This window comes from Podarcis gaigeae (assembly GCF_964106915.1).
Source record: "Podarcis gaigeae genome assembly, chromosome: 5".
NCBI classification, from domain to species: Eukaryota; Metazoa; Chordata; class Lepidosauria; order Squamata; family Lacertidae; genus Podarcis; species Podarcis gaigeae.
Window position 1 is genome coordinate 40043954 of NC_139681.1, and position 26616 is coordinate 40070569.

At 41.8% G+C, this 26616-nt stretch overlaps 1 protein-coding gene across 1 annotated transcript in view; it reads right to left on the bottom strand.

The window, feature by feature from the left end:
- Window positions 1-26616, bottom strand: part of ADGRA1 (adhesion G protein-coupled receptor A1) — a 313190-nt gene that overhangs the window by 245303 nt on the left and 41271 nt on the right. The window contains exon 3 of the mRNA XM_083740999.1: window positions 24936-25007. Coding sequence (XP_083597125.1) covers window positions 24936-25007 — 72 coding nt within the window. The remainder of the gene's footprint in view (window positions 1-24935; window positions 25008-26616) is intronic.

A 26616-nucleotide genomic window follows, 5' to 3' on the forward strand; every position in this document is an offset into this window, starting at 1 on the left:
CTATACTCCTCCCAGGCATTAGCAGAGTTCAAGGACTCATTCCAGCCTGACGGAATCACTCAGGGAGGGCGCAATGCAAGGATTTTGAGGAGTGTGGCTTGGGAGGGAATCTGTTGTCTGGAGAGAGTCCAAAGCGCCAGACAGAGAGGCTTGAAGGACTGTGTTGGCAAGAAGTTCCCCATCCCTGATTTACAAGCAAAAGATTCCAGGTTCAAGTTCCTGCCATCTCAAAGTACAGCCGAGAAGGAAACTTTCAAGACCTGTCATCAGGCAGTGCACACAATTCAGTCTGAAACAGTTCCATAGACTTGTAGTGACATTTAAGCACCTGGGCTTAATCTGCTGGGAAATAACTGTCATTGACGATTGATTTCTATTTTACCTCTTTCAGTTCTACATTTTTAAACACAGCACACCTTGAGCCTGTGAAATATAGTGCAACGTTATGATAGATAACATATATTTGTTGGTACAGGTTGAAACCAACACATTACAGTTATTGTTGATATATGCAGACGACAAAATTTTAAATTTGTATCTCCGTCTAAGCAGTTGCAGATTATTAACTGCACGGGGTAACTTCTATGAAGGACTGCCAACTCCCTACTCGTGCTTCTTGGGAGACAGGATAGCATTTGCTGGAGGTGTACCTCTGCCTGGCTTCACCTGGCCAAAATTGTGATGGAACACAGGCTAATATCAGCAATAGCCAACATAATGTGCCCCAACAGAGTATTTTGGGGTGGAACTGGCAAGTGATGGAAATGCTGGATTGAAAGCTGGCCCAGCTTCTGGAGAAGGAGGTACCGTAATCTGGGCCACTTTGTTGTACTAGCCGGGAGCTGGCATAGAATCCACCACCATATGTTGCCGAGCCTCGGAGTTGCCGCAATGGGCACCACAACTGTGACATCCAATGGCACACGAGGAGTGGGCTGCACCCAATTTTGGCATTGCACAAGGCACTGCTGAAATTTGAGACATCAAGGTCCGTCACTTCTACCACAGACACTGCCTCCCCTGCTTAGATCTCTTAGATTTTTTTTTTTATCAAACCTGTGAGAAAGCTAAAACAACGAGTTTTGGCAAAAATCAGGAAACATTGTTTGTAGAAGGCAGGCCATAAAATAGAACACGTTTAGTCCTGCCATTATATGGGGTATTTGTTCTCTGTTTGTGCTCTTTGTAAGAACACATTTGTTCAACTCTCAGTCTATCAAATTCAAACACTCCATACATTATTAAAACCTGACCCTATTCAGGAAGGATAGAGAACACTCCAATTTTTAATGTACTGTATTTAATCTTAAAATATGTCCCCAGCAGTTACAGAAGCCTGCAAGTGGAGCGCTTATTCTAATTTTGAAACAATACAAAATCTAAGATTGAAAATAATCTGTGTTTAACAGCACACCTATTGTTAAACCAGTTCATTACAAATTATAATGAGCATATATTTGCGTATTATTAGTTGTTGCATTAAATTTTAAAGGTAGACGGGAGGGGATGCTGCTGAATCCCTGTCTACAGGAGCAATATTCTTAGCAACAAGAGAAAAGCTGGCAGAGTAAAAGACAATTCATTTGAAAAATACACTTAGCTTTCCTTGGCATATTTTCTTATGATTGCCAAAGCACCAGTTAAAATATCAATATTCACCCAAAGCTCTCCTTTTCTGTCCAAAGACTGCTCTGTCACATGGTGCAGCAAATTTAAATTATGAATATGAAACATCTTTCTGATCTCAATTTTTTATCAAATAGGCATGCTTTTACTCACTTGAGATTTCAGCAATTGCCCAGAGCCATTCTATTCCTTTCCCCCTGCAAATTATTTATATATTGGAACAATACTGACAGTTAAAAAGAGAGAAAAAACCACCTACAAAATTAACACTAATAGCACCACACGTTATGAGAAAACCTATGCACTTAAATCATTATTAATATTATAATTCAAGATATAAATATCCATAAATAAAATAGGAAAAGGGTCAGCATTCTTAATATACCGGTAGTTAATAGGAATAAGGTATTTATTTATTTTTTAAAATGATATTTTATTAAGTTTAACAATAGGGGAAAAACATTCACAAAAACAGTGTAGACGCAGAGGGGACATAAAACATACAAAATTTCACAATACAAAAATACAAATATTTAACCTAACAAGGGGGGGGGGGGAATCAATACATACACAAAAAGGTAAAACACAGATCACTCTTTTCTAATTTCTTATCTTTGATAGCTTATTTTCACGCCTCCCTTTTTTGTATCCCTTTTTAACAGTTGGTTCAGCAAATTCATATCCTATTACTTTATCCTTACTTATATTAAATTCCAAATTTATAATTTATAATTTTTATCTATCTTGTTACTAAAACCCCTTCGTTTCATTTCAATGTCATCAGCATTCATACATTTTACAATATTTCTGTAAGTAAATTTTAAATTTCGTCCAATCTTCTTCCACCGACTCTTCTCCCTGGTCCCGGATTCTCCCAGTCATCTCCGCCATTTCCATGTAGTCAATTACTTGCATCTGCCATTCTTCCAAGGTGGGTAGATCTTGTGTCTTCCAATGCTTTGCGATGAGTATTCTTGCTGCTGCTGTGGCATACATAAAGAAAGTTCTATCCTTCTTTGGCACCAATTGGCCAGCTATGCCCAAGAGAAAGGCCTCTGGCTTCTTCACAAAAGTGTATCTAAGTACCTTTTTCATTTCATTATAAATCATCTCCCAGAAAGCCTTAATCCTCGGGCACGTCCACCAAAGGTGAAAGAATGTACCTTCAATTTCTTTACATTTCCAACATTTATTATCGGGCAAGTGATATATTTTTGCTAGCTTGACTGGAGTCATGTACCACCTGTACATCATTTTCATAATATTCTCTCTCAAGGCATTACATGCCGTGAATTTAATCCCAGTGGTCCACAACTGCTCCCAGTCAACAAACATAATATTATGTCCTATATCTTGTGCCCATTTAATCATAGCAGATTTTACCGTTTCTTCCTCGGTACTCCATTTCAACGGCAAATTATACATTCTTGATAATATCTTAGCATTGGGTTCTAACAATTCTGTTTCCAACTTTGATTTTTCCACCTGGAAACCAATTTTTTTATCCTGATTGTAAACCTCTCTTATTTGAAAGTAGTGTAACCAGTCTCGCACCTTCCCTTTAAGTTTCTCATAACTCTGCAATTTCAGCTTGTCAAGGAATAAGGTATTTAATGAACCTTTTTGTTTATTTATATAACTCATATGTTAAAGAAGAGTCATGTTCATTTGTTCTCATAAAATTGTGAAAGGATTGTAACTATCCTTTCTCGGTTTGCTGTTCCACAGATTTTTAAACATTGTCAATTTTTGCTGGAATCTATTCATTTTCTTTTTCCCTTGCCAAACCCAAAGCATACAGGTGATTTTATCAAAAGTTGCCAGTTCTCATAATGTACAGAACCATTCCCTTAAACTGAGATGCTCCTCCCACAGTATTTAGCATATAAAATCCTTGCCATTAGAATCACTTTAAATAATAATTTCTCTCTGCCTTTGGGAATCACATCATTGAAATTGGTTAATATATATACTTTGGGGTATAACTGGACTGAATGCTTCAAAACGTTGCTTACATTATGTGATGGGATAGTGAGCTGCTTGTGCGTAAAAACTTGATCCCTCTGGGGTTTGGCTGGTCATCCAAACCGAGGCACTAACGGAGCCCCCAAAGCATGACTCCATCAGTCGCTGGTAGAATCTGACAGTGGGCGTCTACGGAATTTACGCCAACATAAAAGCTGTTTGACGGACATGCGCCTTCGTGACTCTCTGCGTGACAGTTTCCGGCGAAGGGTGGGAGTTCCTAACGGGGTTCTGGTTACCTCTTCGCTATTCTCACTAGAAGTATCCCAGAGCCTCCCCTCCGCTGTGACTCCTGCACTCCCCCTGCTGGTTCCTTCCTCTGCTGCAGATTCTCTCCTATTCTCCTGGAGCCTGTCCACCACCTGTCCCTCCGATGGCAGTTCCCTGACATCCACCTCCCCCCCAGGGCCCCCTTCACCCCCTCCCGCCTCCTCTCCCACTGGCGGTGAGGGCGGAAAGCCCCTGAAGGAACTCTCCTCGTCGTCCGAGGATTCAAACACTTCTAGCCATGGCGTACCGTCTCTCTCCCCATCTTCCTCTTCTTCGTCGGAGTCGGCTTCCTCACCCACCCCTGACTCTGGGAACCCTTCAAACTCTCCTTCCTCATCGGTGGTCCCAAAGTGTTCCCTTCTAAATCGTGCCACGGGTTGCGGTTTTCTTGGGAAATGCTGATGAAATGTTTCTATTAAGACCTCGTCATTGACTACCTCTGCTGGTACCCAAGTGTTTTCCGACTCTACTTCCCCCTCCCATTCTACCAGATATTCCACCTGATTCCCCTTCCACCTGGAATCAATGATTCCTGCCACGTTCATGTCGCGCTCTCTCTCTTCTATCACGGGCGTTTGGGTGGCCTCTCTCTCACGCTCCCCCCACTCACGTCCCTCTCGGTACGGCGACAGTAATGACCTATGAAATACTGGGTGTAATTTCATGTGACTGGGCAGCCTGAGTTTGAATGCTACTGGGTTGACCTGCTGTATGACCTCAAAGGGTCCCAATCTTTTGGGTCTCAATTTCTTACTCCCGCCCTTGAACGGTAGTCCTTGGGTGGATAACCACACCCGGTCTCCCACCCTTATAGTTTCACCTTCCCTCCTATTTCTGTCTGCTTGCTTCTTATATTCTTCCTTGGCTTTCTCTAAGTTAAGTTGAAGCTGACGGTGGATCGCTTCCATCTCTTCAAAAAAATATTCCGCCGCCGGCACGCTCCACCTCCCCCCTCCCTCTCCTGGGAATGCCCGGGGGTGACACCCATAATTTGCCAGAAAGGGACTCATCCCTGTGGACACGTTCTCCGCGTTGTTGTAGGCAAATTCTGCTAGAGGTAACTTATCCACCCAATCATTTTCTCTGTCCTTTACATAACACCTCAGGTATTGTTGTAAAATCCCGTTTGCCCTTTCCGCTTGCCCATTTGTTTCTGGGTGCCGGGCAGTTGAGAAATTGAGTTCTACGTGCAGTAAGCTCATAAGTTTCCTCCAGAACCTGGAAGTAAATTGTTTCCCTCTGTCGCTCAAAACCCTCAAGGGGGCGCCATGCAACCTAAAAATATGTTCTACAAACAACTTGGCGGTTTCCTCCGCTGTGACCGCATGTGAACAAGCTATAAAATGACACATCTTGGTTAATAGATCTACCACCACCATGACAGCTGTTTTGCCTTTGGATTTTGGCAGGTCCGTCATAAAATCTATGGATACTGCCTCCCATGGCCTTTCTGGCGTGGGTAAGGGTTGTAATAGCCCCGCTGGCGCCACCCTCTCTCCTTTCGCTCGCTGGCACCTGTCGCAACCCCTGACATATTCCCGTACGTCCTCCCTCACCTTGGGCCACCAAAACTCCCTGGTAACCAACCACATGGTTTTGTGCTGTCCAAAATGTCCCGCTGTGGGGCTGTCATGCAACTGCTTGAGTACTCTGCCCCTCAGTTCCCCATCGGGTATGTACAGTGCCCCTTTGTAATACAATGCCCCGTTCTTTTCTTCAAACCCCCCTGGGTTCTCCTCTGTCCTCCTGAGCTCTCTGAGTTTCTCTTGGGCGTATTCATCGTTCTCAGTACCCTCTATCAGTTCCCTCTGCCCCACCAATGCCGCCCCACACACCCAGCGGTCTTCAGGGATTACATGCCTTGCCTCAGGCGCTCCCTCCCCCTCTAAGTACTCAGGTTTCCTGGAAAGAGCGTCCGCCCTCACGTTCTCGGAGCCGGGCACGTAACGAATCTCAAAGTGGAATTTGGAGAACTCCTGGGCCCATCGCACTTGTCTCTGGTTCAGCACTCGGGCTGTTCTCCAGTATTCCAGATTTTTGTGGTCAGTTCGGACTTGAACCTTGTGCTGCGCCCCAATCAGCAAGTGCCGCCATTTCCGGAATGCTTCATGAATGGCGAGCAGTTCTCGGTCGTATACTGTGTAGTTCCTCTCGGATTTGTTCAACTTCCGCGAGAAGAATGCACACGGTCTCCATTCAGACGTATCTTTTCCCGGCTGAGGAAGAACGGCCCCCACCGCTCGGTCTGAGGCGTCAGTCTCCACTCTCATTGGTTGTTGTAGATCCACGTGCAAAAGTTGCTCTTCCGACGCAAACGCCTGCTTTAAACGTTCGAACGCCCGCTGCGCTTCTTCCGTCCAAACAAATTTCTTTTTGCTACTAAGACAATCCGTGATGGGCGCTGTTAAATGGGCAAAGTTTTTGATGAACTTCCTATAGAAGTTTCCGAAGCCCAGGAACCTTTGCACGTCCTTCTTGGTCTTTGGTGTTTTCCATTCCAGTACCGCTTGAACCTTGCTGGGATCCATGGCCAATCCCTTGTCAGACAACCGGTACCCCAGGAATTCCACCTCCCTGGTATGAAACTGACACTTCTCCAGTTTCACCCACAGCCGGTTTTCTCGCAGCTTGCTCAGTACCTCTCTTACATCTCTCACATGCTGCTCCTCATTCTCTGAGTACACCAGGACGTCAGCTAAGAACGCTACGCAGTTCTTGTAGAGCAGTGGCCCCAGGACGTGATTCATGAATGATTGAAAGCAGGCGGAGCCCGCTTGTAATCCGAAAGGCATAACCCGGTACTCAAAAGCCCCCAAGGGGGTGAACATAGTGGTCTTCCACTCATCCCCCTTTCTCACACGTATCAAGTTATATGCCCCCCTAAGGTCCAGCTTGGTAAAAATTTTCCCGTTTCTCACCCGTGTTAGAATGTCATCAATTCTAGGCATAGGGAAAGTCACTGGTTCTGACACTGCATTTAGGGCCCTGAAATCACATACAAGCCTGGGCTTGCCCGTGTTTTTTTTGTCCACAAAGAACACTGGGCTGCCCCCCACCGCTCGTGACTCTCTGATGAAACCTCGCTTGAGGTTCTTGTCAATGAACTCCCTTAACTCCTGCATCTCACTGTCTGACATTGCATACAGCTTGCCCACTGGCAACTGTGCTCCTGGGAGTAAGTTAATTTGACAGTCAAAGGGTCTGTGCGGGGGCAGTTTATCTGCTTCTTTTTCGCTGAATACGTCAATCAAGTCAGCGTATTGTGGTGGCACCCTCCCCTTGTCCATCACTTCCATCCCTGCTAGAGTGGCCCTGGCCCCTGCCTGAGCCTCTCCCTCCTTGCAGTGTTCTAGGCAATGTGCTGATCCAAAGGAAACCACTCTCTGATGCCAGCCTACTAGCGGATCGTGTAGTGCCAGCCAGCTCATTCCCAAGATAATAGGAGCTCCTCCCAAGGTGGCTACGTTAAACGCTATCAGTTCTGTGTGTCTTGCCACCCTCATTATCATTGGTACAGTTTGTTGGTTCACTTCTCCTCCCAACAGCTCCCTCCCATCAATCGTGGTAACCTGCAAAGGCTTACTTAATGGGATAGTCTGTATCTGGTGTTCAGCTGCAAACTCCTTACTCATGAAATTACATGAGCTACCTGAATCCAATAGCGCTTTTATCTTCAGTGGGTGTCCGTTTGCCAGTTCCAGCAACACCTCTATCACAAGCGCTGGTCTTGGAGGTTCCGGCGTGGGCACATTCACTACTCCCTGGCCTGGCTGCTGTGCCCTGATGTTGGCAACCAGGCGTTGGCTTTTACTTGCTCCGTGATTTCTTCTTCCTCCTTCCCCCCAACAGTTCCCGCCATCCCTTGCCATTCCTTCCTTTGCGGACAGACTCTGGCAAAGTGACCTGGCTGTTGGCAGAGATAGCATCTCTTGCCGCTCTTTCCCTCCTTCTTCCGCCCTTCACTGGTGTTTGAAACTGCGCGCGCGCGCGCTGTTCCAAGTTCCATCGGCTCTGCTGGCGGGAAAGGCTGCTCCGGAATCTCTGGAATGCGGAAGTCCTTCCAACGTTCCCCCTTTCCTTCCCGCTTTTCCATAGCTCTAGCCTCCTGGCGTGCTCCTATGGACAGCGCTGATTTAGTCAGCTGATCCATAGACTCCGCCCTAGGCGCCCGGGAAAGTTCATCTTTCACTGCCGGAGAGAGACCTTCTTCAAACAGCATTTGAATAGGTTCACTAGCAAGGTCCCACCCTAGTCTATGAATCAGCATGGTGAACTCAGTCCAGTACTCACGTACAGATCGGCTCCCCTGTTTACACGCCATTAACTGTCTGCGCACCACCCCCTGCTCGATATCGCTGGAAAACATCAAGTCCATGGCGCGAAAAAACTTCATAGTGTCCTTTAAGATTTCATTATTGGCTGCCATCAGGGGCCGAACCCAGTCCTTCGCCCCTCCCTCTAGATGGCCAATCACGTATGCCACTCTAGAGTTCTCATCGGGGAAGTCATCAAACAGTAGATTGAGAGCATATTGCATCTCTGTCCTAAAGGCTTGATAGTTCCTGGGATCCCCCCCAAATTTCTGCACCAATCCAGGCACCCGTCTGGCAAGTGGGGTGGTTTTCCCTTTATCCGCATCTTGAGCCCTCCTCTCCTCGAGCCTCGCTGTTTGCAGCGCCAGCTGGACCTCCAACGCCCTGTACCTTTCTTCCAGGCTTGGACCTGCTCCAGCTCCGGCTCCTGCTCCTCCGGTTCCGGCTGGTTCGCTCATGATGCCCTCTGCTTGCACAAGCTGCTTTCAAAGACTGTCAGATTGCTGTGATGGGATAGGGAGCTGCTTGTGCGTAAAAACTTGATCCCTCTGGGGTTTGGCTGGTCATCCAAACCGAGGCACTAACGGAGCCCCCAAAGCATGACTCCGTCAGTCGCTGGTAGAATCTGACAGTGGGCGTCTACGGAATTTACGCCAACATAAAAGCTGTTTGACGGACATGCGCCTTCGTGACTCTCTGCGTGACAGTTTCCGGCGAAGGGTGGGAGTTCCTAACGGGGTTCTGGTTACCTCTTCGCTATTCTCACTAGAAGTATCCCAGAGCCTCCCCTCCGCTGTGACTCCTGCACTCCCCCTGCTGGTTCCTTCCTCTGCTGCAGATTCTCTCCTATTCTCCTGGAGCCTGTCCACCACCTGTCCCTCCGATGGCAGTTCCCTGACACATTAGATGCAATTTCATAGCAGTACATTTAGCCTCAGAACGCTTCTACTGACAGCAGACAAAATCTGCTCTATTTGTTCCTCATTGCCAGAATCTGTTGCTTCCCATCTAACATTCTAGGTATTCAAGATTATGTTAAATACCATATGGTTGACTGATTAATAGAATTATCTATCAGTGATAATTATGTAATATATTTAGTAATATTCCCACATATATATTTCCATTATATATAGGATTAAAGTCATCTCTGACATATCTCCCATTTGAACACTAATTTTATATATTTGGAGGATTATTATTTTTTGCCATATCAGTTTTTCAAAGTTATGTAGCTGTCTCAGTCTTTTCCTATGAGTTGGCAACCATTTTTTAAAAAAACATCTCATATTTGAAAATATTCATTTAATATGAATTCTATATTGCCTAAACCTTCCTTTATTTGATTTATGGACTTTATCTGATAGTTGCTAATCCAACTGGCAAATTTCCCAAACCCTCTTTCATGCCAGTTATCTAATTGTCCTATAATGCTATTTGTTAAACTAGGGGTGAAATAGTACAAAGGAAATTAGCGATGTTGATAGAAACAATTTGTTTTGTATTTTTAATCCTATATCCTCCATAATGGTGGGAAAACATGGGTGGTTATAGCCCTATTCACTCTGCATCCAATATACCAAATAGATAGATATAGGTTTCTTAACTGGAAAATAAAATGTCACTTGTTATAGGATGAAATATACTCAGAGTCGCAAAGTGATTTCATGCTCTTTATTCAGCTCATAGTGGTGAGGAGGAATGAATGAAAGTCCCCTCAAAGTATCTGCTTTATATACATTATTTACACAATGGGCTGCACATGATTGGCTAATTCTGGAATTCTACTGTAAGCCAATCAGGTTGTGGATTCACTTCTATCTGGAGCATGATTGGGTGGTTCCTGCCAACCAATCATATTGCTGCATTGTTCTAGGACCAATTAGACTGCTGCATTCTGAATCCTATTGTTCTAGGACCAATCAGACTTCTGCCTTTTGGATCCTATTGTTCTAGGACCAATCAGACTGTTGCAGTTTGGATCCTATTCAATTCAGTACATAACATAGGAGAAAGTAGCTTCTTTTGCATTGGCAGCTGAAAGGCAGTTGATATCTTTCGATGTATGTATTTCATTGTAAAAGGTAAAGGACCCTTGGACGGTTAGTCGAATTCGGCTATGGTGTGCAGTGCTCATCTCTGCTTTCAGGCCAAGGGAGCCAGTGTTTGTCTGCAGACAGATTTTCCGAGTCATGTGGCCAGCATGACTAAACCACTTCTAGCACCACGGGACACCATGATGGAAGCCAGAGTGCATGGAAACACCATTTACCTTCCTGCCTGAGAGGTGTGGGAACTGAGATCCTGTGAGTTTCCCCTGGAAAAAAAGCCCTGGAATTTCCCTGTCCTCTTCCCTACAGCTCACTTGTTGTGGTTTAGTCATTTAGTCGTGTCCGACTCTTCGTGACCCCATGGACCAGAGCACGCCAGGCACTCCTGTCTTCCACTGCCTCCCGCAGTTTGGTCAAACTCATGCTGGTAGCTTCGAGAACACTGTCCAACCATCTCATCCTCTGTCGTCCCCTTCTCCTTGTGCCCTCAATCTTTCCCAACAATCTTTTTCCAGGGAGTCTTCTCTTCTCATGAGGTGGCCAAAGTATTGGAGCCTCAGCACTCAGGGCTGATTTCCTTAAGAATGGATAGGTTTGATCTTCTTGCAGTCCATGGGACTCTCAAGAGTCTCCTCCAGCACCATAACTAAAACGCATCAATTCTTCTCACTATGTACCCTCAAAATCAGCTCCAGACAATTGGAGGGTGTACCACAGCAGATTTAGGGGGCATCCAGGAGGAGGAGAGAGAGGGGAAATCCCATTGGACAAGCAGAACTTCATTTGTGCAGCATTCAATACAACCCCATGTGTTTCCTTAGCCAAGGAATCAAATAATATGCAAAGACACTTTATTCACCAAGGATATCAGCCCTCCCTGCATCTAATCCAAATATCCTTTTTTCCTACCCTTAAATTCCAAGCATTTAAGATGTTTCAGGTTCCAACCTTCCTAAGCGTGATGCAAAATCCAGTATCTAAAGTTCACTTTCTCCCCACCATTATCTGATCAAAATGAAAATACGTAATAGGAGCACATTTATTTGCATAACCTATTCCAAACACAAAGTGTGGATTTCTGTTAGTGGATTTAGAGGTTTTAATGAAGAATCTCAAGCTCCCTGACCACAGTTTTCCAGATGGCCCAGATGATGAAATGTCTATTCTGTTGAACCTTCTGGATATTTTACAGCTCGGTGGGTTAATGTGCTGCTGTCTCTAAAACAATGCTAGTCTGTACACTGACCTAATGCTAAAACATTGTAACAGAAATTGAATACAGTACTAGTTTACTGGAATACTCACAGATAGTCCAACAACACGGATAAATTAACTCAGATATTAAACGGATCCTTGTTCATCTCTATTTTCCTCTTCTATGCTGGAAGCCTTTTGTTCTTGTTTTCTACCCAAAAAACCCTGTTTTCAATACTATTTCATGTCAATGCTGTTTTTTTCATTGTATCAACTCATTGATGTTTTTTTCATTGTATCAATAGCGCCTCTGCAACTTGCTTTTATTGAACGTGTATTTATAGCTTTAGGGCAACATTAACCTTCATTACAATGACCGATAAAGCAGATATGGGTAAGTAAACCTAACTTTCAAATAGATAAATGTTTTGGCCTTTAATAACCTTTTAATCAACTTACATTGCATTGTTGCTTTACTTCAAACTAAAATAGAGCATGACACACAAAGCCACGCAACTATGGCGTGGTTTCATAGTAAATTAACATGATACAGAATTTCAACTGAAGAAGTTACAAAAAGATTGCTCTTCCAGTATTGGGGTGCAGAGCACTCAAACAACTGTTATGTTTACCAGGCCATCTCCAATATATTTAGTATTTTGCATGAGTCAGAACAATTCTGTTATTTATTAAATCAGACTATTCATATAGCATGTCACAATTTTTAAAATAAATTCACCACCACTATGCTGGTCACACCTTCTACCATTTTTACAACAATACACCATCTCTTACACAGCGATAGAGAATCTCAAGCCTAAGGGCCAAATGCAACACTCCAAGGGCTTCTGTCTAGCCTTTGAGATTCTCTCAGGCCACACATCCTGCTCTGTGCACTCACCAAGTATTTTGTCCTGAATGGAATGGAGCCTTGAGTTGTGCTAATGTTATCTTGCTTGCCTACACAGAGGTGGTGAGCATGTTGGTTGTAGAAAGAAACCTCCCACAAACGTCTTACAAAAGTAAAAGTCCCATCCATTGCCCTACCCAAATTTTTGCCTCTGGACCTAGCCACCTCCAACATCCAGCCTCTGGCAGGTTTCCCCACAAGGCAATGTGGCTGCTCTAACGTTTATAAAGTACGCTACAAATGGTCCCAGTCCAGATTGAATAATATTCTAGGATCGTGCCCACTGGGCACTCCCTCCTGTACCAGTATTCAAGCAGCCTGGTGTTATTCATTGAGAGCTGCACAAACTGAAGGTTACACCTTTTTAAGCCTGCCATTATCTTCTTTGTGTGCCCCCTCCACGAGAGCTCTGGAGGATGGCAACATAAGAATGCACTTTTTCTGTGGTGGCTCTTCACTTGTGAAATGTTCTCCCCAGGGAGGCTCGCCTGCCGCCTTGATTACCTATCTTTAGACACCAGACCAAAACATTCTTCTTCTCCCAGGCATCTGGCTAATTAAACAATCTATGGGTTTAAAAAAACAACAACAAACCAGGGTGGAGGTGGGTTATTGTTTTGTTTGTTATTATGTTGTGTATTGTCTGCATTTTTATATTCTAAACCACCCTGTGACAGGCGGTATAGAAATTTAATTAATAAATAAATCAGGTTTAAGCCTTGCAAAAGGTTCAGGATGCCACTGCTTGCCTGACAATTCCCATTTCTGCCCATAACTTTGGGTCTAGGTACCTGCACTCAAGTGACACCAACAGTTCCAGTGCTGACCATTGCTGAAGTGGCTTTGGGAGTCATCCCAGCAGCTCCTCCTCACAATCATATTAGCTACTATGTTTTGAGTTGCACCTCACAAGTATTGGGATGTGTGTTGTTGTTTTGAAAAACCGAACCTACTTTTTAAAATGGCAAGTTCTACCAACTTTTCCATAAAACCATGAAGGCTAGTGGGGGTTTTTTTAGCTAATACTTTTCAGTGCCAGCTTTGCGATATCATTTTTATTTGGCCGAAGTGAAAAATCCTAAGGCATGCAGAGCATACTTTCGAGAGAATGGTACTATACTCATGATTCAGCACTGTAAATCAGAAGGAAAATAGATTGGGCAAGGGGTCAAAAAGAAGGAGTTCTGAGGAACATTTTTTATTGAGAAAAGGGAAGAACAGCACACCGAATCTTGTATTAGTCTTTTACTGATATAGTTGTCCTTTGGAAATAAACATAGCCGTTACCTCTTTGCCAGCTTTATAGAAATCCATCATTGTTACAAACTTCTGCCGCTGAAAAATATGTTATTTAAAACTATTTTATGGCATTCTTTCCCATTTACTTTTTTCCAATACTGTGCAGTCGTGCATTACAGAATTGCATTCTGCATAGCAGGACAAAATGGCAGATTGCACCATTTATCAGAGGAAGGGACATTAAGTCCTTTTTAATGGAGATATAAATAATATATTCTTTAAAAATTTATGTATAAGAAGTGCATTGGCTTGTGTGTATTAAACTGGTAGATTCTCATATAGAGGAGAAATATTTTTCAAAGGAGAAGTCCAAGGTCCAAGAATGGAAGAGCAGTCTTGCAGTTAATGCCATTAGGATGAGCGTCTGTGTGGTGCCCAACATCACCCTTTGGGGAAGGGCTATAGATCACAGGTAGAGTATGAAGAGGGTACCAGGTTTAATCCCCAACATCTCTGGGTAGGGCTGGGAAAGAGTCCCTGTCTGAAAACCTGAACAGCCAGTGACAGTCAGTGTAAACAAAGCTGAGCTAGATGGATCAATGGTCTGACTCAGTATAACGCAGTTTCCTTTCCTTTGGTTCACAAATAACTGAATGAAAATACAAAAAATAATAATCTGATAATATATTAGAGAATATACAACATTCAGCATTATGCTTATATTTTCGGTGCCAGCCAGGATGACCAATTGTCAGGAATGAGGGGAATTACAGACCAACATCTGGAGGGCCACAGGTTCATCATTCATTCTTCTGAACATGACTGTTTCAGTTAGCTGTCCTGGCTAATAACTACTGATACACCCATCTTTCATGGTTTTCTAAAGCCATCCAAACCAGTGACGATCACCAAAGTTTGTTAAAGGAAGTTCAGTAAGCTTTGCCTTGTCCTGAATATACTGACAATGAATTTCATGGGGTAACCCTGAGTTCTAGTGTTGCAAGAGGATAATCTCCTTTCTCTTATCTAATTGTATGTACCTATATCAGGTCAGAGGTCCTCCCTATTTGGCCCATTGGACTCTCCCAAATGCACACTCCTCAGTCTACATCCCCCTCTTCCCAACCCACATCCCTCAATGACCCTGCTCCACACGCTCCTTGGGTGCTTTAGCCTGGCTGAAATGTGTCCTTCGACTGTGAAAATGCTTTGTACTTGGATGGGGAGATGGGAGGAAAGTAGGTGCATAAACATCTGGTTTTTGTGTCACTAAAATATAGCATGCTATACAAAGTGACACACATTGCTCGACCCACTCCCCCTATGGCCACACCTACAATTTGAATATGGTATATGAACTGCAAGATCGCTATTCTGGGCCAAGACCTTCTTCACTGAAAGGCACAAACTTCACCACTGAGCTATGGCTTCCCGTTAAGTACAAACTCTCTTGCTCCCATGCAGTAAGATGCAAAACCAGCAATCACAGTATTGGAAAGCAGGGGGAGAGAGGTGGCCACATGTGGCCATGACAAAATGTATGGTTGTAATGTAGCAACAGAAGCAAAGCAGTGTCAAAATTGTTAGATTAAAAAAAATGCTATCAAGAAAAAACCTCTGAAGCATTAATATTTTGGAATATCTGTGGTTTGCTGGGTAATTAGCCAGTTCTCCGTAAATAAAAACCCACAGGGTTGCTGGCTGGTTACCAAATCAAAACTGATCTTTATATGCACATGAACTTCACGAATTTCTATTTTCCTTCATTCATTTGCTTCTCAGAATTTGAAATGAATGCATGCCATTAAATCTTCCCTCAATCCGTTAGTGCTGTCCTCATTTATCAATTCATTCCATATTACACAGCACACATGTCTGATGACTGGAGAGTCTTTCCTTCCATCTAGGACAGCAAGGTCCAATGCTTGTGGTCTCTTAACTTCCTTCATCATTTATAAGACATGGTGAAGGGAATGAAGTTGGGGTCTACCAAATAATTTCACCTGAGACCAAGTATGGAGATTTAACCCTACAAAAGATCTGCAGTATCATCATATTCACCTAATGCATTCCTCCCTATTACTTTAGACAGAACTGTAAAAAGACACATCTAATCTGTGGGCTTTCAGCTTGCTTAGAGATCTTCCAGGGTTGAATTACTGTTCCCTTTATGATACAGTTACCTAGGGATAAGTCACATGTTATCCCAATACCTAGTTTTTAATATATATAAATCATGTTTCAAAGACACTGAACATTTACATGTTCACTAACTCATGTCCAGAAACCTTTCTACAAATAATTTATCTTCTGGAAAATTAAATTGTCACTTCCCCAAATTAGTTTTCATTTGCTTAGCAAATATTACAATTATTTTTTTCCATTAAAAAAAATCTTCTGTCGATTGTCACAAAAAAAAACCTCCCACAAATGTGTGTTAATATCCATTCATAATATTGGATCTCAGAAATGACATTTGTAACATGTTAATCCCTTGTATTTGTGTAATCATGTAAATGTCAGGGATCATCACCAGATCAATTGGATCATATGCATGGTGACCTTTAGGTAGAGTTATTAAAGTCACAAATCTGGATGCATCCTTAACAACACTAATGGAGAAAACATTCCATTTTTAGGATCTGTCACTCTTAAATAAAACAGGGCATAAATGCTTAGAGTCCTTCTAGAGGATGCAGTTAAGAATCTTTTAAATCTTACTTCACTTTTAAAGAAAAAGTTATAGTTGTAGTTTGGTATCATCTGCCTTCAAAATAATCTATATACTGCCTTGTATTACATTAGGCAGTGGCATTTCAGGTACAACTTTGACTTTTCCTAAGCTTGCTCTCTTTCTCTTGGATCAATCGCATGCCCCAAGAGCTATGCCATGTTTAACACAGAAACAATTTTTGTCTATATTTAACTTTGGCCTAGAAGCCTCAATTGCCTTCCAAAATTGTTTCGTATTATGTCCAAACATCTCTTAAACTAAAATGTCAACCATACAAACCTCCACCCCTCCAGGCTTTGGAGAATCCCATTTTGTGTTTAATAGAAGGTTTCTTTTCATTTGATGTCATCCAATCTGCTATAAAAACTTCCATATGGGCCTTCCAGTTACCTCCTGACATTATTAATTTGTTCAAATGCATGTTGCATTTAAGGAAAACATGAAAGCATCCACAACCATAGGCATGAAAAGCAATTTTAAGAGTGTTGATGATTCCCTAGAAGGTAAAAAACTAAACAAGTGAGGCATGGGCATATCTCCCTATACTACACCAATGTGCTAGGCTGTTGTGCATGCACCACTTCTGGCACTTTTTCCTATTGACATATAAACTATGCATGAAAACAGGATTGGAACACACCATATGTAGAAACTGTCTAGAAAGCCTGCACACAAATTAAAATGTGGGACTTTAGGTCTATGCAGATATAGGCTCACTAACTGGCTAGTGTACAAATACCTTATTTATTACATTATTATCCACACTTCTTAATCACACTAAGCAATGCTAGAATTGGCACACACCAAACTTCAGTACATGAATTCAATGCTTCCTCTTTCAAGATATTATTCTACATGAAGGCTTTTCCATCCATCATATTCTTCCATACAGCTTCAATGATAGCTTAAGTTGCTTCATTTGGGAACAGTACTAAAGAAACAACATTAATTCTCAGTACAGTGGTACCTCGGTTTACGAACTTAATCCATTCTGGAAATCTGTTCTTAAACTGAAACCATTCTTAAACCGAGGCGCACGTTCCATAATGAGGCCTCCCACCACCAGAGCCCTTCCACTGTTCAGCTTCCGTTCTTAGACCGAGGTAAAGTTCGCAAACCAGGACACTACTTCCGGTTTTGCGGAGCTCATAAACAGAATAGTTCGTAAACAGGGCTGTTCTTAAACCAAGGTACCACTGTATAAGCCAATCTTGTTACCTGGTGCATTTAAAATGTCTTATCATTTCTCAGTCACCCCCTCTGTTGCTAAATTTGCAAGCATTTAAACTTATTAGCCATTCAGACCTGAATGCAAATAATGTATTTGGAAAGATATCCATATAGCCTTGCACTAAAAAAATCTCCAGAAGCATTTTCTTCACACAACTTCCTATTCTCTTCTTTTCCATAAATTCAGCCCTGGCCCATCCCATTCCCTTTTCTTCATCTAGCATTCCCCTTTCAATACATAATATATTCCTATTGGAACCACAGATCTGAGCAGCTACCTTAAGAGGAATTTCCCCTCTGTGCTCTGGGATGCATGCATTTGATTTGACAACATAAGAAAAGTGAGTGAATCTGGAGCAGCCAATGTGTGATAGGCCAAGTGGTCAATAGGCACAAATAAGCTGAAGGGCTTTTTCCTTCCTGTTAACAGCGCTGAGCGCTGCTTCTACTCAAGCATAAAGAGATTGTCGCAGCCATCTAACTAGGGCCTTCAATGCCTGGAAAGGGAAAGAAAATGCATGCAATAGAAAACTACAGAACTCAAGAAACATTTCCACAAATGAGAGATGATAAGCTCACTAAATGGTTGACAGAACAAAGAACCTATGGTAATTTGAATGATTATACTAGTAAATAAAAAGCATTATCAGTTAAACATTCTCATTAAGGCAGCCATCAGTGTGATCTATCGTTAGCTTTGGTTTTGAAACATGTTGTAAACATGTTGATGGCAATGAACTCAATGGATTCTAAAAAACTCAGAACTCAGATATTTTCAGGGAAGGCCATAATGTTACATTGACCTTGAGAGAGGATCAATTCTATTGAATGGCAGCCCCAGTTAACAAACCCCTTTTACATAGTCTGTGAACTTGGCATGAACTCTGCTTGAAAACGCAGCAGAAAATGATAGCATAATACTTGTGCATTATCCGCATTGTGCAAGAAAAATCTACTTGCCTTTTCATATAACTGTGTGGTAGATGAGCCTTTCAGTTTTAAAGGCTTTTCAATGAGTTGTAGGTTTTTTAATGTTTTGTTGTAGAATTCTGGAGGCCCAGAACAAAGATTTGTTGGTCTTTAACATGACAAACTCTGAACATTTTTGTAAATACAGGCAATCTCATTTCTTTAAAATGTATTATGATAATGGCTGGTGTGAAATCTGTTCATTAAATAAAAGAGGTAGGGAGAAATATAAGCAAAAGTTAAGCTGCAATCATATACCTGGGAGTAAATCCCATTGAACTCAATGGGAACACTTCTGAGTAGCACACATGCACCTAAAAAGAACCTCTTAAATTTAGCTTGTTACATAGTATAAAATGCATCACGTTTGGAGCTTGTACCTTAAATATTTGTTTTCCTTCTTATAACATTATTCCAAAAATATTTTTGTTCTTTTTTTTGCTTTGCACAATTACAAATATAAAGCATAATTAAACAGAGTGGACATCCAAATGAAGCTCAATGAAGCACTGTACAGATTGTCATCTGTGAAGCTCATGTGTCTTTTTTTGTTTGTTTGTTTACAAAAACTCAAACTGTTTCTTAACAATATAAATTATTTTATATTTTATAGATTGTGAAGTAAAATGGTAAAAACTCAAACTAGGGCACCTGATGGATGAACTGGACTGGCACCCACTTTTTTGCATTGCATGTAATATGTATTGTCATGCCAGTACTAGGGAATATAGTTCCAAAGGGATACTAATAATGACAGAATATGTCTCTCTGCAATAGAAGTTTGATTCATCTGTGAGAAAGCTGGCAGAAGGACATGGTAAGATAAACAAAGAGACTGGATTGGCAGGGACAGGTACATGGCAGACAAGGCTGACTAATTCAGAGAAGAGTCAGTCTTGAAGACATAGTGATAGCTGAGAAGAATAAAATATGACTGATGGTCTACAAATGAAAAGAGAAGTTGAGGTGCATACAAGTTCTAGGAAGCAGAATGACAAGGCATAAAGATTAATCAGCCTTGATTATGTGACATAACAAAAGACAAAAGGCAATGGAATATTATTTACCTTCCAATTAATATACACATTTTATATTCAAAGTAACCATGGTTTTCTTTTAAAAATGAAAGAAGCAGGGCCACTTTCATCTGCATATTCTGGAAACTATCCAATACTGCCCACAGTTAGGGATGATTTTTTTTGTATACAGCACACACATAAGTTTCTTTCCAGAAGTGTATTGCATCTCCAGTTTGCAGGATACAATTATTTATCTTCGAAACACCAGGAAACCAAATGTAACAAATGGAAATCTGCCACAAAGCGCACATTCCACACTTTTAAATAACTGGACTGACAATTTGGCAAAAGGAAAACAACTTCCTCTTCCCAACCACCATATGCCAATCCATCATGCAATTAAATAAACCAATTAAATTCCCAGCGCCTGTACACACAACTTAATTGAACTACAGCTAGTAATACATTGCATTCAGTTCCACTCAAGCACACACTTACACAATCAACAAACTTACATCAAATACTCTAAACCAATATATTTAACTTCAGCATTCTCACACACCCTCAAATCACACTGCCCACACTGCAAGCGTTCCCATAATTCAGTCTCGCATCCTCAACCAGCAACCCCCACACATGTCTACACAATGAGACCCAGGCAAACCTGGACAAATACTCACATACAAGCAGCAACAGTACACAAATACAAACACTCCCCCTAAATAAAACATTCATACCAAGCATTCCCCCTTGTCTGGCACTTGGTCAGGGGTGGGGGATATATCTGCAATAGCAAGCTTTCACCCAAGGGTGGGGAAGGTACAGAACCTACTTTCTAATAGACTGGGCAATGACTCTTCACCTGACCCCACCATCAAAAAAGAAAAGAAAAGGAGAAAAAATACTACATGAGCATGAGCGCCTCAAATAAATATCACCACTTCCCTCATCTCCCACCCAAGGGTTAATGCTAATGCTTATAAATTTCCTAACAAAATTTACAGATGAAATGTATCAAAGACTACATATTTCTCATATGAAATGGAGTATACAGGTTGCAGATACCTTGGAAAATAATAAAGCTGCATGTGGTTTGAAGTGCAGTATAACTATTTGGACATGGAAAAAAATTCCTTCCAGTAGCACCTTAAAGACCAACTAAGTCAGTTCTTGGTATGAGCTTTCGTGTGCATGCACACTTCTTCAGAACATGGTAGAGTTTAACATTTGGACATGGTAGAGTTTAATATTGACTGGAATGATGGGCATTATTAAAGAAAGATCAATGATAACCAGAGGTTAAGCCCCTAAGTATAACAAACAAACCTCAGAATCTCAGATGAGCATGAGAGAAGCAGAAAAATGGAAAAAGAAATTCGGAAGGCAAGAAGCATTCAATGACCAAAAGCTTCACAATGAATAGTTAATGTCATTAGACGACAGTGGATCACATGACATGCTAAGCCAACCTTGGCTTAGTGAAACAGCACAAGCATGCAGGATCCTGCAGAGGGAGGTTTTCCTTCTCCCCAGTCCTTTTTGCTGTTGCACCACCTGAGCTAAGCCAAAGTTTAGCTCGGCATTTTAACAGGAGTGGTTTTGGTGGTTAAGCTCTCTCCCAAAAAACCACAAGCTATAACCAAGAACAAAACTTGGTTACAAGCTCGTGGTTAGTGAGGAGAGACCTTAACCACAAGCCCCAGTTCGAATAACACACTAAGGCAAACTTAGGCTTGACATGGCAGGAAAAAAGACTGGAGAGGTGTACAGCAGTTGCTTTGGGAAACCACAGTCTCACTAAGGCAAGGATAAGGTTTGGCTTAGCATGTTGTGTAAACCAGGTGAGTGAAGACTTCCTAGCACCATGGTGCACCGTGTGCATGTGTGTGTGTATTTACACACATACAGAAACACATACTTCTTGACGGCTATGTAGTTTTCCTGTTTGTTACAACAGCACTGTAACATTTCTCCTACCCAGTTAAAAAAAGAAAAGAACTATAAATGGCAGAAATATGGGACCTATTTATTAAAGCAGAAACAGTAGGCTGGTTCTCACATTGAGGTTGGTAAACGTAAAGGGACCCCTGACCATTAGGTCCAGTTGTGGCCGACTCTGGGGTTGCGGTGCTCATCTCGCTTTATTGGCCGAGGGAGCTGGCATACAGCTTCCGGGTCATGTGGCCAGCATGACTAAGCCACTTCTGACGAACCAGAGAATGTTTGTTTGAAGCAAAATAAGCCATAAGCCCTGGTTTGGAAACAACACTGAACCACTGGTTTTAGTTTTACACTCCTGTTTGCACAAGGGGAGGAAAGTTGGACCCATCTGCATATTCTCATTAAGTAATTAGCCATGGCTTACAGTGGCAAATGGCCAATAGACTGCATTAATGAAATTTAAAATGCATTACATTGTTCACAGGATCACAAGTACTTTTGACATCCCTAGGAATGTCAAACACTTCATTTTGCTTTTCTCCTGGATCCCCCAAAATTCAGAAAATTAAATTCAAGTGCCTTACTTTTTATAATGTTTTTATAATGTTGTACTGTTTTAGTGTTGTTAGCCGCCCTGAGCCCGGCTTCGGCTGGGGAGGGCGGGATATAAATAAAATGTTTTTATTATTTTTATTATTATTATTATTATTATTATTATTATTATTATTATTATTATATAAGCAAGCTTTGCCATTCAGCACAGGAAAAAGGGACGGGAGGAATGATCACCATCCAATTTAGTAGGAAGAAAGTTCTTCCTGACAATACATTAGAATCTCAACATAAAAGCATACATGTTCCCTTGAACACATTCAAGTACTCTCCCTTTAGCGCAAATCAGCCCCGTTTAATATTTCATCATTAGCTGTGGCCATCTCTGACATCTCAGAAAATCTTGGGGAGAGAGAAAAGAAAACCTTGGAAATGATTGCTGCACTTATTCCTCTCTCCTTTTCCTTCCTTTTTCTCCTTCCAAATTTAGTGAAGGTGGAAATCAGTGCTCCAGCTGATAGCCCTGCCCCACAGTTTAGAAATGCTTAGATTAATGAAATCAGACCTGCTTCTAGTTATGGCCCTAATCACAGTCACATGAGTCACAGTTGCCCTTTTAATACTTGGCTGTTGCCATCAATTCGTTTTATGTTAGATTTCTATTAGATACACTGCGCTCATTATCCTTACTGATATTATTCCTTTAACATAATGTGCTGAAATGGTGTCATCAATAATGTCTAGCACTACTGCGTAGTTCAATTAATCTTACTAGACTTTCACCTCTTAAAATATAGTGAAATGATTTCCCACATTTAATTTGCAGTGACCCTGATGAAACGTGGCATGAGTCAAGATAACAGTAAGGAGAAGGGAAGGGAGAACCGTTTTTGAGGATCAGAAGTAATTTTTCTAGTGAGCATTGTCAGTCTGCTGCCATTTTCCCAGTCTTTCAAATTGGATGGAAAAAGTGTTAGATCTCATAATAACAAGGAGCTTGGGCCAGGATGGTAAGATACAGATAATTTACTTGGAGCCACCAAGCAGCTTATTGGAAGTGGGAGTTTAGGCATCTCCGTCAGAAATGGCCAGAGGGCAAAGTTGCTACTAAGTGCTGAACCCTGGGGTTTGGGCTAGTTGCCATTATATCCTTTTTAGGGAAGTTGCTTGAGCATCTGGTGGCCAGACAAATCCAGTTACTCTTGAAAGAGACCAAAGAGTTGGATCCACACAAACCCATCTAGACAAGCAGTAGGCATTGCCACACAGTTCAAATACATGTCCAACCTTGGGGGGGGGGGGCGACTATAGGAGGACATAAAGCAGAGCTACTAAGGCATTTGGCTGAGAAAAGGTGTCTTGTTCTAGACAAAAACCAGAGGGTTAAATAGAGAGGCTCAGGAAACTGCGTTCAACTCATTGGCCTGAGGTTCCACACTCGTCTAATATATGAAAGTCTCTACTCTGGTAGGAATTTCGTAACTACAATTTATACCTGATTGTAACTTCAAATTAGACATACATATCAGTATTGCACCTGATTTCTGTGATTAAAAGGGGCTTCCTCAACTACTGCAACAACCTCTGAATCTAAAGTAGAATGTAATTCTCTAAATAGATCTCTAGATGCCTACGTTTGTTAGCTAGTCAGAGCAGTCAAGTTTTCTGAAAGTATTTTGTTTGAAATTTGGGATGCTTAACTATTTTATAGGCAAACAGACAGACATGTTATACTGAAGCCCATATTTGCAGAACATGCAAATATGGGATCTTAATTTCTTCTCTGGGATAGCACATATCCTGGATGTTTTCTTTTCCCTTTTGGGGGGCCAAAAGTTCAACTACAAGGATGATTTTTGGAAAGTCCATGTAAAGTATCTTTAGCTTGGAACTACAGGAACCGTTTTTAGATTCATACAATATAATTGTATGAATTATATTTATATTATACTTGTAACCTTACAGGATGAATGATTAATCCCATCAGAATTGTTTTTCAGCAGACGTCTCTGCAGGAGAATGAGAAGAACTCATTCTGTAACTCATAGTATCTTCCTCCTGTTATAAACTGCTTTCCTTTATGTATTCCACACCATTGGTTGCACTGGCAGAAATCTGAAGGTTCTGTCAATGTGATGATGTCTTGAGGATATGAGGTAAATTGCAGTACAAGGTGAAGAGGTGGGAAAAGGAAATTGATACAAGGATTATGTTTTCCACCCAGTTCTGTGTTTCTCATAACCTATGGTTGTCTCCTTGGATTTTTCAGAATAAGCCAAACATATAACAACACAACGGGGGGGACGGGACCATAGAGGCTATCAGTTGTCTGCCTTGGTCATTTATTACTACTAGGCACAGCCTGGTCCATTTATTCAGAAAGCCAAAACCACACTTACGTACTCTGATCCAGATATTTTGGGCTATGACTCCCATCAGCCTCAGCCAGCATGGTCAGCAGTCAAGGATAATGGGTGTTGGGATCCAAAACATATGGAGAGAACCAGGTTGAGGGAGGCTGGCTAAGACAGTAGACTGGGAACTCAAGAGTTAATCTAACCATGCAACATATAACCTGGAGCGAAATCTTTTATTTGCCAACCTGCATTCCAACAGGTTATGAAAATGCACATTTCCTCCTTTTCATTTATTTTTGTTCCAAATTGACACAACTGCTTTAGTGCAGTTTTCATTTTCTTTATGTGTATTGCTCTGAAAGTCTGACCCAGAAACCCTAATCTTGTACACACTGCAGAGCTTCTGAGTTGTTCTGAATATTTATTTAAACATTTCAAATGATTACAAGAAACAGGGTTCAGGGTTGGGGTGGGGAGTTACAGGGAGAACTGAACAGCTACTCACAGTCTCTCCAAGAATCTCAGTCCAATGAAAGAGTTGTTCTTTAACCACAAGATCTTGTTGTTACTCAGAATTCTGAAAGGGAGTCAAAGGAAAGAATTTTGTTAATAGAACATGGAAGCAATTTTACTGATTAAAAACATGTAATTACAGTAAGTGACAGTTATGTAAAACACTAATCACAGTCTTCTCTGCTCCATTTGCATTTTCCCTTAAAGCTGCAAACAAGACCAAGATGAACATATAGAATAATAAACAATTCAGCATGCTCCTGTTTAATAACCAAGCAGTCAGCAAATAAAATGTGCTGCCGCTCGTGATGAAAGTCAGAATAAAATTGTGTGTTTTCAGAATGCACAACAGTAAAAGAAACAGTTGCCCATCCAGTTAAGAAAACTGAAGCAAACCCCCTACTGAGACTGTTATTACAAGCCTTCTCCATTGTGGTTACTGGCACGGCATGGCTGGATATACCAAGATTAAATACGATTTTCCCTTTGTACAGAATGCATACTGGGAATTCTTGCACAGAATTTCTTGGGTCAGAAATTGATTGGCCTCATCCTATGGAATCAGTTTCAGCAGAGGCGACATGAGAATATGGGCAAGATGTTTGTAGTGGTTCAGCACACACACAAAATTCTCAACTCTTGCCCATCATGAAAAGAGGAAAGTCTCAGCTGCTGAGGAAACCCAACTGCTTTAGCAACATTTCATCTCTTGCTGTGCCGCAGCAGTCAATTCACACCATTTTGAAGCACCATCATCAGAAGGTGCTTTTCGAGATGTGCCAGAATATTCATGACCCTCAGCCCCCAGCTCTCAATTGCTACCAGAATGCTGCCAAACAAAAAATAGTGCCTAAAAAAATTGCCACAGAAGCACTCACATAGCTTTGCTTGTGTATCAACTGGTTAGACAGAAACAACCCCTTGTATGGCACGCAGAGGTCAAACTAAAATGACTTATCAGATAGATTTAATGAATGAATGAGGTAGAAACGGAGACTATTAATTATCAACATGTCAAAGAATTGTCTTACTGCCCTGTGAATATTGGATGGGAAACAGAACGGAATAATGGGTGTACTGGAACATTGTCTACCATACAGGACCAGCGTATCGTGTTTTGCCACTTGACGTGAAATGGGAAGGGCTGCCCCGACCACCACAGCATCCCTGCAGAAGCATCCCTTACCTAGCTGCTTGGCGGTAGAGTGAAGTAAGGACGGGTTCCAGTGAGATCTATCTGGAAATCGGCACTGATGCAGGCACTACTTCTATGTCAGTGGTGGAGTGGGCAGGGCGCCCAAGGCTCCACCCCATCTCATGGGTGGGCTGGCCCTGCTATCATATTTCAAATAGCTCTATTACATTTGCAGTGCAGTTTTAGGCCTTTGGGGGGAACTGAGGCAAAAAAGCTTATATGAGACTTCAGAGTTCTAGAGATACCAGTTTGAATCTTAATGCATAATGTATTTTATGATATTTTAAGTCGCTATGCGCAGGATTTTATTATTGTATACCACCCAGAAATCTTGATGATTCATTTGTTTTAACGGGTGGGGTATTAACTTGGGTGGATGCTGTTTTCTTTGTAGGGTGCGATTGTTTAAAGTACCGTATTTTTCGCTCTATAAGACGCACCGGACCGGACCACAAGACACACCTAGTTTTTGGAGGAG